Source organism: Hipposideros armiger, unplaced genomic scaffold, assembly GCF_001890085.2.
Source record: "Hipposideros armiger isolate ML-2016 unplaced genomic scaffold, ASM189008v1 scaffold_8, whole genome shotgun sequence".
Classification (NCBI taxonomy): Eukaryota; Metazoa; Chordata; class Mammalia; order Chiroptera; family Hipposideridae; genus Hipposideros; species Hipposideros armiger.
Window position 1 is genome coordinate 7,850,833 of NW_017731358.1, and position 13,330 is coordinate 7,864,162.

Consider the following 13,330-nt stretch of genomic DNA (forward strand, 5'->3'; position numbering starts at 1 on the left):
TTGAGAGGGGCATGAGGGAGGTTTCTGGGGTTCTAGTAACAGTCTATATCTTGATTTGGGTGCTGTTTTCATGGTATATTCATTAGTAAACACTAGTCTAGTTGAACTCTTAAGATTTATGCACTTTGAGGTTTACACATTATACCTCAGGTGAAAAAACTTTACCCTAAAAGAGGTAAGGCCAAGGTATATAAGAAAATTCCAAATAAAATGTAAGAGCTGTGGTATTAACAATAAACAACGTAGAATTCAGGTGAGAACACATAATATGAAATAAACAATCATGATTGATTAATGGGTAAAGAATGTACTTTTGTGGATATGTTTCTGAATATCTACACATGAATATCCTTAAAAATAAAAACATAGCAGATACATGGAAAAATAAAAACACATTATTAGTATGATATTTGAATTCACCTTTTTTCCATACTTGACAAATCAGGTAATCAAAACATCAGTAAGGACATGAAAAGAGCAAACAACCCTATAGAGAGTGGGCAAAGTATATGAATAGATGATTCACTGAAAAAATATTTAAAGAGATCTTAATCAATGAAAAGGTATTCAATCCCACTTGTACGTGGAAGGTAAATTGAAACTACATTGACATATTCATTTTACCTACTATACTAGCCAAAGTTTTTAAAAAATTGATAACCAATACTTGCCTGGTATTGCTTGAAGGAAAGAAAATTGTTGCAAACCCAAAGGAGAGCAATTGGGAGTATCTATAAAGACTAGACAGGCATGTACTGTTGCCTAGCAACTCCAATTCAGGAATTTATCCCATAGATATACCTCCACACATTTAAAATGAGGAATGTGCCAAGGTTAGTCACTGAAGCGTTATTTAACATAGCAGAAGATTGATACCAAATTAAGTGTCCTTTAATAGGTGAAGTGATAAAATAAATTATAGTACATCATGTAAGTCAATATCATATAACTGTAAATAAGAATGAGGAAATACTTTATGTAATAAAATGGAAAGACAAGATACACTGTAACGTGAGACAAGCAAAGTGCAGTGAAATGCACATAATATACCACTTTTGTATAAAATGGGAAGCAAAAGAGAATATATCTCTTTGATTTGTTTGCAAATTGTCTGAAAGATTAAATAAGAAACTAACAATATTATTTATTTTTCAAGAGGATGGAAACAATATATAAGGAAGAAAGGAAGGGAAATTTTTCAATTCCATTTCTTTTTGATGTTTGAACCATATAAATGTATTACTGTTCAAATTCAGATTATGGATGAGAATTTAAAGTGAGTTAAGTTATTTAAATTTGATATAGGATGTTGAATGACATTTTATATTGGAGAGTTCTGTCATGGGAAAATATGATCAAAGTAATATTTTATGGAGATTAATTTTGCAACATGATATGCACAATGAATGCTAAGAAGAAAAGATGGAAAACAGAGACACCTATTGAACATTTTTGTAATACTCTAGGTATGGGATAATAAATACCTAAATTAGGATGGTGCTAATAGGAATGCAAAAGAAAGGATAAATGTATGAGATTATGTTTAGAATAAAAGCAGTAAAATAAAGATTAAAGATATGATTAAAAGAAAAATGTACATAGGACACCTGATTCTACTTAGCCTACATTCCTGAAAAATAAGGATAAACAACTAACAACTCTTAAGGGATGGAATAAATTCAAGAACTGTCACAATTCTAAATGAATTTCTAAAAGTCAAAATTCATTGCTTTATAAAATGTTTATAATTTTGTATGAAGTTAAAATAAAAGTAGTTTAAATAAAAAGAAATAATTTTTTATACTCTGTGAAAACAGATCTACAGTTTAATGTTAAAGATATACCTAATATTTTGGGTGTAATACTTTATACATTACCATATATGCATTATAAAAAAATCAGATAAAAGAAAACTAGAAATAAAAGCAAACTGTTCATAATCCCATCACCCAACAATTTCTACAGTTAACATTTTTTTTTACATATTTAACAAAGTTATTTTAGGAAATTTATACTCACATTTTAAAATATATTTTAATGGGCTATGCTTTACCTTGATATTTTACTTCTAACATTATTTTTTAAATTTCTTTTGCCAATGAATATACATGTTTCCCAACTATGGTTCAGAGGCCTTGGTATCTGCTGGTGTACCTATGGCATGAATGTCCCACTAATTCAGTTCTAGCTCTATGAAGAGTTTCTGTACAATATTAACAACTTTTGCTTAGAATTATTAATATATCTACAAAATAAACTTCCTTTAAAATGTCTTTAAAGTATTATACTCATACCTCTGATTTTAATTTTTGGGGAGGCCAAAATTATTTTTAAATACATTTATTTCCATTTAATTTTGGAATCAAATTTGCTTAGGATTAAATTTCAGAAACTCAATGACACCTTTACTGAAATTATGAATTGCACATTATAAGAATTAAGAAAATAAAGCAGTAGATTACTATGGTGAGTTACCAGAAGCCCGAGAAATTACCACTCGTGTTTACCTGAAGTGGGAGACTTGCAGCGCTCAAGTTCCAGGGGAACTGGACTGTCATTCAGCTCCGTTAAACCTGAAAATAAAATGACAAAAAATGAAATGAATTTTGCTAACACTTTGTAGCTAATTCTTATTTTTTAATTCCTATAAGTTTAAAAAGTTTTTTTCTTTTCCTGTGAAAACTACTTTCCTATGCTCATGTTATGACAATTATTCTGAAAATCTGTTTTAAAATCTTTTAAATTAAAATATAGTTGGCATAAAATATATTACTTTCAGGTGTACAACATAGTGATTGAACATTTATATATCTTAACCTTTTCACTGTGTTAATTGATTTCAAGTTTGTTCTCCAAAATGTGTAAAAAATCCACGGAAAATAATTACAGTATTTATATTTTAAGTAAATACAGTTAAGGTGTTACATTTTATTAAAATAAATGATTACTTTAAAGTATAAACATTTCTTATTGTTATTAATTCTTCAAAAACTCAAAAATATAGAAAAATGTACATCTACTTTCCTAAACTTCCTTTCTGGAACACTGACTCGTAGGGTAAAGTCAAACGCCGCAGTCAGTGGCATGGAAATATCATTCGACTACAGATGAACATCGCAGCGAAAAGGTTAAGATGTGAGCACCACACTAAGTCTAGTAACCATCTGTCACTGTGCCAAGTTATCACACTAATATTAACTATATTTCCCTTCACCTTTTTCACTCATCCCTCCAGCACCCTCCCATTTTAACAAGTGATACAGAAAAAAATGAGCAATAACTAGCTGATATACAAACGGTAACTGAACATGGTGGAAAGACATAAATCCTTTTTTAATTTTTTCATATGAAATATATACTTTAATAAATGACCTAGCTTCATCTGAAAATAGACCAAGAATAATACGAATTAGAAGTTTTTTTAAAAGATTTAATCAAAGCTTCCACTTTTGAGAGAAAAGAGTTATTGGCTTTTAAAAAGACCTTTAAGAAGATGCTATGAATTTTAAATATACTTATAAAAATGCAGTATTGTGTGGTACATACTAAGTGATTTGTTCAATGGTATCAAATTCATTCCTATAATAAGTATTACATTTTTATTTCTAATATTTCTTGTTTTCTATTCTGTCACCTTCCTGACAAATATAAGGATAGACACAATAGAGTAATAAACATTTTGTAATTCCCACTATCTGCCATTCTGCATTTCTATGGCATTCATAAAATATCCTTAATTATGGGTTTCCTATCCTTGTTGGAGAATCTCACATACTTTTTTCTTGGTAAATAAATATTGAATTTCTATTTAATGTAAATTCCCATACCCAGAAATACTTAGAGTTATTGCCAATTACCCAAACCATCTTTGTTTGTATTCCTTTCCACCATCCCCTTCTTTATATAATTTGTATCAATAAACTTGCTATAGGTTCAACAAATAATTTAGAAAAGGACTGTTGTGACACTCTAGCCCAACCCTTATGTTTTGTAGATAAGAAAAGTTCAAAATGTTTAAACTATTTGTTTAAGGTTACAGAATTAAGTACAGTGCCAAAGCTTGAACAGAATTCTTTATATATTTTGGTTAAAAGTCTCTTGTCAGAAATAGGTATTGTGAATATTTTCTTCCAGTATGTGTGATTTTTTCATTTTCTTAATGAAAACAAAATGTCTTTTGGTGAGCAGAAGATTAATTTACTTGAAAGATAATTTATCAGTGTTTTATTGTGATTTTTTTATTCCTGTAAAAGTAATCATTGCTTACCACAAGGTTAGAAAAATATTATTGTTTTCTTCAAAAACTTTTTATTTTTAGATTTCATTTTTAGGACTACAATCCATCTCAATTTAATTTTTGATTATGGTGCGATAGGGATGAGGTCCATTTTTCTCTTTATGTTTGACCAGTTGTTCCATCATTATTGGTTAGGAAGATTTTCCAATCTTCATTGATTTTTATTGGTGTCTTAGTAAAGAATAAATTGGACATATTATGTGGTTCTATTTCTGGACTTCCTTCTATAAACATTGGTCTTTTTGCCTATCTTTTTTTCAACTACCATACTATTTAATTAATGTAGGTTTATAGTGTATCTTGAAATCAGGTAGTAAAAAACTCCAACTTTGTTCTTCTATAAGTGTGTTTTAGTTATTTTAGATTTTTTGCATTTCTATATAAATTTTAGAATCAGTTTGCCAATATCTACAAAAAATATGCTAGATTTTATTAGATTGTGATAAATCTATAGATACATTTGATAGACTAAGTATCTTAATATTGAGTCTTGTAACCCACACATATGGTGTTTCCCTCCATTTAAATGGTTAAATTTTTCTTTTCTTTCTGCACTGTTTTGTATATTTTAGTATAGAGGTCTTGTACATAGCATTTTTCAAGATTTGTATTTCCCTTTTTGGTCTTCTGCCTAGTTCTTGCATCATTAAAGTTGAATTTTGAATATTAAGTTTTCAATAATATTTTTGCACATTATTTACATTTATTATTATTAAATTTTCAGTACCTGCAAGATATAAATATGGATCAAATGGAAGAAAATAGGAACAGAAACCAAACTATTCCAGATGCACATAAACAGACTGACTTTTGTTCTGGTCTTCAATGTCTCTAAAGGGAGCATCAGGGACAGTATTTCTAATATGGAACTAAGTTAGAATATTTCTTTCTTAGAAGAAATTCCTAGGGAAAGGCAACAATCATTGGAATCTTAAATGGACATGGGGAGGTATGTTTGTAAAAAGTCAAGATTCTAATAAAGAAAATTAGCCAGTGGGCAGCAGGCCACAGACATAGCAGATGGGGACTTTGTTGAGAGATTGGGAAGGAAAAAAATAAGAACTAAAGAAAAAAAGAATTAGTTGTGTATTTGGTAGCACAGTATAAGAAATGATTACTAATTTCTCATGGACTATCTGACTATTGGGCCAAAAGATGTTACATACCCTTATTTCCTCTGTTTAAGTTTCTTACTTCTCTAAATATTAAAGAAGACATGGACACAGAGATATTAGATGCTGAGAGGGAAGAACACTAGAAAGTTATCTCAAAGTCAAGAGGGTGGTTACAACTTTATCAGTTTCTGGGGCCAGTTGGTGATACATAAATAGTACCTCTTCATGATTAGTAAATATGTGCATGAAACCAAGTTCAGAAGTGCTGGTGATCTTGAGCAGGAAACATGAAAATCCTTCTTGTGCCAGTCAAAGGGATTGCCTTTCCTGATTTTTTTTCCCTCTACTTTCCCATGTCTTAATATCCCTCGCATTGATCATGCTTGGCTCAATTTTTTGTTGAATTGTTGTATAAATATGGATCAAATGGAAAAAACTAGAAACTAAAACCAAGCATTTTAGTTACAAGTGCAACTTTTATTCTGCCCTCCAGTTTCTCTGGAGGGAGCTTGAAGTTGTAGTTGTAGCTGGAGAGTCAATCACCTGTATGTAATGGATCACAGATGCTAATGGAGTTTCTGTAGCTTGACTGTTGCTGCCATTTTTTCACATGCACACTGCCTTGACTCTTTGCAATCCCTTAAAAAAAAAGCCTTTCCATTGAGGATGGTCACACAGTCTCTGCTTCTTAAGCTGGTGAAATTTATAATTATATCAAGCAATCAGAGGTGTAAGAGGCTCGATCCTTCCACAGCCAGGCCTTGCCACCATGTTTATGGGATAGCCCTGTCCAATATGAGTAGAAAAGCTCAGTGTAGCTCTGAGACTCCAGCACTTCTTGTGTGTTTATCTTCAGCATGGTTGAGTTCTCAGCAATACAGAAATATTCACAACCTTGCCAATTTTTGCTCTCTTTATAGAATTGGTAACATTTGTCCCCATGCCACTTCCATTTTTCTGAGCATGGGCTACATTTGTTTTGTTATAGAGCTTTTTCAGCTCTACACACTGCAGCATTTCTACAATTTTCCTGTTCTGGGCTTGGAGAGATTACAGCTGTTGGGAGAGATTCCCCAATCTTTTTTTCTTTTCATAAATACTGTCCTGCTGACTACTGGAGAGGTGGAAGTACTGAAAAAACACAAGCCCCTATGCTGCCGGGCCAACCAGCAGCACTAGGCACAAAGTCAAAAGGGTAGGGCCACTGGATGCCAAGTGGAAGAGAGAGACTGGTGCTCTGTGTGCCCAGGCTCTGGCAGATGGGTTGCAATAGAGGTTTGAGAATACAGACTCATGGTGGTGTCCTCATTGGCATCCGGCATTCCAGCACGTTCCTTGTGCTGCTGTACTTGGCCTACATCAGTCTCACTGACAGAATCACTTGCTCCAAGCCCCAGTGTTGGGGCAGTAGCCCAAAAGGTGCCAGGGACACATGAGGAGGAACCGAACTAGCCGGTTTTAGGGTGAGGGCTGGAGGGGCAGCTTTATCCCAGACAGAAGCTACTGTTCCCCTGCTTAACTTCCAATAATTATTATCAAATTGTCTATTTCTCCATTTGATTCTATCAGGTATTGCTTCATGTGCTTTGTAGCTCTGTTGTTAGGTACATATATATCTATAATTGTTATATCTTCTTGATAGATTGACCATTTTATCATTTGAAATGTCCTTCTTTATTTCCAGTAATTTTTTATTTTAAAGTCTATTTTGTGTGATATTAGTATAGCTACTCCAGCTTCCTTATGGTTGCTGTTTGCATAATCTTTTCCCATCCTTTTATTTTCAACCTATTTGTATCTTTTTGTGTTGCCTTTGGTCAGTACAGTGTTGCATCTCGATTTTTAAAAGAACTGGTTTGACAACCTCTATCTTTTGATAGCATTGTTTAATATATGCACATTTAACATTAATGATATAGTTAGATTACATTGGTCATTATACTTTTGGTTTTCTATATGTCTTATGTCATTTTTATTCCTCTTCTCCTTTATTGCTTTGTTTGGCATAAGTAATGTATTCTTAGTGATAACTCTCTAGTATCTTTAATGAATTTTTCACTATATTTTTGAAGTTTTTCATGGTTGCTCTAAGACTTAACATACATCTTAACCTATCAGAATGTACTTCAAATGTATACTAACTTAATTTTAGTGAGATACAGAAATGTTACTATTTTATAGCTCTATTTCCTCTTTCCCATTTATGAGGTATTTTTGGTATACATATTACATCCATATATGTTATAAGAACAACAATGTATTATTATAATTATTACTTTATATAATTTTGTGTTGTTTATAAAAGCTGAGAAGAAAGAAGAGTAAACATATATTTATAAAGTTTGTATATTAGCCTCTGATTTACCATTTCAGGCTCTCTTCATTTGTTCTGTTATATTAATCTACAGTCATCTGCTTATGCAAATACAACTTTGGTCCCACCCACCTCCTTTTTTGTGCTGTTATTGGAAAAACAATATTACATTTTTCTACGTTATATGTACACCCAACATGATTTTATACATATTGTTTCATAAATTGCTTTTTAAATCAATGAAGAGAAGAAATATGTATTTATACTATTATGTTGTAATTACATAACTACCTTGTGTTCTTTTTTTTTTTCTTCGTATGGATTAAAATTACCATCTGGGGTAACTTTTTTTCACCCTGTAAGGTGGCTCTGCTAGCAACCAATTGAGTTGTTCTTTATCTTGGAATGTCTTTCTTTCACCTACATTTAAAAAGATAGTTTTACTGGATATAAGATTCTTGGTTGATAGTATTTTTCCTTTGAGCACTTTGAATATGTCATCCCACTGCCTTCTTTCCTCCATTTTTTCTGATGAGCTATAAATCCTATTGAGGTGCCTTGTATGTGATAAGTCGTTTTCCTCTTACTGCTTTCAAGATTTTCTCATTGTCTTTCAGCATTGTTACTGCAATGTGTCTTGGTGTGGATATCTATATTTATACCACTTGGAGTTCACTGAGCTTCTTGGATGTGTACATTAATATTTTTCATCAAATTTTGTAAGTTTTCAGCCAGTATCTCTTTAAATATTATTCTGCTTCTTTCTCTTCCTTCTACTTATTATGGAATACACTTATTATTATATTAATACACTGCATATTATGAATGCAGTTAAGGTATCCCACATTTCTCTGAAGGTTTGTTATTTTTTTACCTTTTTATTCTTCATAACGCATAGTCTCTATCAACCTACCTTCAATATTGCTGATTCTTATTTTTACCAGTTCAAATCTACTGCTGAGTCCCTCAAATAATTTTTTCTTTGACTTATGTGCTTTTCAACACCAGAATTTTCATTTGTTATTTTTTCCTTGTCCCCCTTCACCCACCCACCCCTAACCCCCACCTCTGGCAACCATCAGTCTGTTTTCTGTTTCTATAGGCTTGAGGTTTCTTGGGGATGGGAAGGGGGGACAGGGTTGTTTTTAGATTCCACATATAAGTGATATCATATGGTATTTGTCTTTCTCTGAGTTATTTCACTTATAATAATGTTCTCAAGGTACATCTATGTTGTTACAAATGGCAAGATTTCTTCTTTTTTATGGCTGAATAATATTCCACTGTATATGTACACTACATTTTCTTTATCCATTTATCCACTGATGGACACTTAGGTTGTTCCTATATATTGGTATTGTAAACACTGCTTCAGTGACTATAGGGGCACATATACCTGTTTGAGTTACTGTTTTCATTCCCTTTGGATGGATACCCCAAAGTGGAATTGCTGGATTATATGGTAGTTCTGGTTTTAATTTTTTTCAGGAAACTCCATTCTGTTTTCCATAGTGGCTGCACCAATTTACATTCCCACCAATAGTGTACAAGGGATTCCTTTTTTCTGCATCCTCACCAACACTTGTTATTTCTTATCTTTTTGATAATAACCATTCTAACAGGTTTAAGGAGATATCTCATTGTGTGTTTGATTTGCATTTCCCTGATAATTGGTGATATTGAGTACCTTTTCATGTATCTATCAGCTATCTGTATGTCTTCTTAGGAAAAATGTCTCTTTAGGTCTTCTGCCCTTTTAAAAATCAAATTGTTTCATTTTTTTGCTATTGAATTGTGTGAATTTTTTAATATTAACCCCTTATCAGGTATATGATTTGCAAATATTTTCCTAGATTCAATAAATTTCCTTCTCATTTTATTGATAGTTTTCTTTGCTGTACAGAACCTTTTTCATTTGGTGTAGTCCCACTTGTTTATTTTTGCTTCTATTCCCTTTGCTGTTGGTGTCAAATCCAAAAAAATCATCAACACCCATGTCAAGGAGCTTACTGCCTATGTTTTGTTTCTAGTATTTTTATAGTTCAGGTCCATGTTCAAGTCTTTATTCCATTTTGAGTTAATTCTTAGGTATCATATAAGGTAGTTCAATTTGGTTCTTTTTATAACTTTTATCTGTTTGTTGATATTCTCTATCTAATGAGACTCTAGCATCATATGTCTTTAAGCACGATGTCTTCTATTTCTTCAGACATAAGTTTAATGGGGGCTGTTTGGTTACTGTTAAACCCAACATCTGGGTCCCCTCAGAGGCAATTTCTGTTGCCTTATTTTTTCCTGTGAATGGGTCATACTTGTTTATTTGCCTGTCTCATAATAATCTGTAAGTAACTAGATATTTTAGGCAATACAACAATTGTGGATACTGATTACTGATTCCCATGCCCCCTTTCTGGTTTTTGTTGTTGTTTGCTTATTTACTTGTTTAGTGATTTGGCTAGACTATTTTGGTGAAGTTTATTTCTCTTACATTGTGAAGACGTTGATGATGCTTCTCAGAGGGTACACTCTTCAGTGTAAATACAGTCAGGCTGGGAAGGGGATGGTTGCAGCAGGGTTCTCTTTGACTGTTTCTTTCCCTGATCTCTCTGTTAAGTTATCCACCTCTCTTGATATTACATCCAGCTATTAGATATCACAATCACAGCCAGGTATTTGTTCTATTTTTTTTAATGCCCTGGGACATACATTATTCAACATTTTTATCAAATTAAGTTTGGGTAGGGGTCATATTTGAAGCCAGTCTTTAAGGATTGTTTAAATCCTGGAGGAGTCTTCTTAGTTGTGTCTTTTCTTGGTTCTCTCTAGTGAACCAACTCACCTATGGTCTAGCTGGTTGATCTCAATTAAGAGGAGCTACCAGTCTCTTATTTGATTTCCCCCAAGTACTTCATTGGTTTTGATGTAATCCTTAGGCTTGAACTTCCCCAAAGTGTGTTTCAAATAAAGCTAGTTCCTTTGAGGAGAGCTTCAGACTTTGCTGTTCTCATAGACTTCCTTTCCCTCTGGGCAAAACCTCTGAGCCACTAGTCTGAGCCCTGGCAGGGTGGTAACCTCTGGTTTTCTAAACTAGACTCTTCTGGTATGAAATGTCTGCCCTGTGAGTAAGTGGGGGTGAAAGTAATCAGCGTCTCATTATTTCTACCTTGCTATGCCTGGGGTAGACCTTCTTTCCTATAAGTGGAGGATTGGCAGGGGGTAGGAGCCTCTAATATCTTGGCTACATTCACCAGGAATTTGGCCTTTTCAACTTGGAGTTGGAGGGGATGAGAAATGCTGGCAACATGAAAGCCAGAGAGGTATAAAGCAAATTGTGGCTTAGTGACACAGACTCTCACGTTTTTACAAAGTTTTAGATTTTTAAAAAAATAAATGTTTCTTGGGCCGGCCGAGTGGCGCGATGGTTAAGAACTGGTTTGGGACGCCAGAGGGCCCCGGTTCGGATCCCACATATGAGGGCCAGTGACACTGCCCTCTACAGCTAACATGCTGAACAACAGCTCAACCTGGAGCTGGGCTGCTGTGAGTCGCCGGCGACGGCATGGGCTGCAGTCCCTGTGGCAGTGGGTTGCCATGGGCTACCGTGTGTGGCCAGCAGCCACAGTGAGCGGTCGTCCAGAAGCCGGCGACTGACATGCCTCGCCCGGGAAGAGTGCAATGATGGTGCCAACTTGGGCCAGTGAAGCAACGTCCTCTACAACTAGACTGAAGAACAAAACAACAGCAACTTGTCTGTTCCCCTTCCCCTAATTCCCCAGCACTGTTCCCATCCCCCCAATTCCCCACTAAAAATCTTTTTAAAAAATAAATGTTTCTTCATTTTCTGTATCCTCTTAGAACAATTTCTAGAGATGTTAAGTGATTGCTTTTTTTTTTAATAGCTTTCACCTGTTAGGCTTTTTCCTCTGGAAAATATTTCCATGGTGCTCGTTAGGTTGTCATCTGGAAGTCAGTCATGTACATGGTATTCTTAAAATATATACATTTCTCAATTGTTTGCTGTTATTATGCAAAAATATAATTGATTTTTGTATAGTGACTGGTATTCTTCAGTGTTGCTAAGTTCACGTAATTTTTGTAGCTTTTTTTGTATATTTGTTTGAATTTCCTACATCACCATAATATCATTGGCAAATAAAAAGCTTTAATAATTTCTTACTGATCCTTAGGCATATTATTTTTAATTTTGCTTTTTGCCCTTACTAAGTCAAATATAATGCTGAACAAAGTTGATGAGGGTGGATATCACTCTCTTCTTACCAATTTAATAGAGAAACATTCAATATTTCACAATCAAATATAATGTTATCTGTAGGTTTTTCATTGATGGGCTTTATTCAATTGAGGAATTTTCTTCTATTCCTGATTTTTATGAGGATTTTTATCATAAATACATGTCAAATTATGACAATTTTTTTTGCATGTACAGTCATGCACCATTTAATGACAAGGATATGTTCTGAGAAATGTGTTGTTAGACAATTTTGTCATTGTGCGAACATTACAGAGTACAGTTACACAAACTTATATGATATAGTCTAGTACACACTTAAGTTATATGGTTGTATACATGGTCTGTCATTGACTGAAATATCGTTATGCAGTGTATGATTGTATTGAAATGATATTATTTTCTCCTTTATCATGTTAAACAGGCATTTTGAATTGATTGATTTTCAAACATTAAACTTATATTTCTGGGATAATCCATCTTGCTTATGATGTTTTAACTTACATATATATATATATATATATATATATATAATCTGTCTTTCATTTGCTAGTATTTTATTTATGATTGTTGGACCTATGTTCATGAGTGAGACTGGCCTGTACTTTTATTTTAATCTACTGTCTTTGTCAAGTTTTGGGTTTCAACATTGTGCTGGCCTGAGATAACCAGTTAGGAAGAGTTTCCTCTTTTTTCTATTCCCTACAATTGTTTGCATAAGATTAGTGTTATTTCTTCCTTAAATGTTTGATAGAATTAGTGAAGCTATTCGAGGCCTACAGTTTGCTTTGCTATGGGTATTTAATTTTGAATTCAAAAAAATTTAAAATATAGGTGGCTATTTATATTTTTCAATGTGCTTGATGTCAGCTTTTGTATTTTGTATTTTAAGAAATCTCTTGATTTCATATATATTGTCAACCTATATGCATATAGTTGTTCATAACCTTATTTTATTATTTTTATTAATGTCTGTAGAATCCTTTTTACAGACAACTAATCCTGGTATTAGTTGTTTGTTTTTTCTTCTTTCTTGATCAGTCTTGCTAGTGTTTTATAAATCTTTGTAATCTTTTAAAGAATATCTTGTGGTTTTGTTGATCTACTCTATTGTTTGCCCTCTATTTCACTGATATCCAATCTATATTTCCTTCTTTCTGTTTACTTTGGGTTACATTCTTTTTTTTTTGTTTGTGTCTTAACAAAGAAGATTAGATTATTGATTTGAGATCTATTTTTTTCTAATATAAGCATCTAATGTTCTAAATTTTCCTTAAGCACTACTTTAGCAACACCTCACAAATTTTGATATTTTTATTTATACTTTAACGGTTAAAAAATAGTTTAGAATTTCC

General features: G+C 32.9%; 1 protein-coding gene and 1 pseudogene across 1 annotated transcript in view; both read right to left on the minus strand.

Annotated features, from left to right (window-relative positions):
* Nucleotides 1–13,330, minus strand: part of STXBP5L (syntaxin binding protein 5L) — a 241,372-nt gene that overhangs the window by 55,673 nt on the left and 172,369 nt on the right. The window contains exon 21 of the mRNA XM_019650992.1: nucleotides 2,508–2,573. Within this exon, the coding sequence (XP_019506537.1) occupies nucleotides 2,508–2,573 (66 nt within the window). The remainder of the gene's footprint in view (nucleotides 1–2,507; nucleotides 2,574–13,330) is intronic.
* On the minus strand, nucleotides 5,979–6,772 carry LOC109387070 (C-type lectin domain family 1 member A-like; annotated as a pseudogene).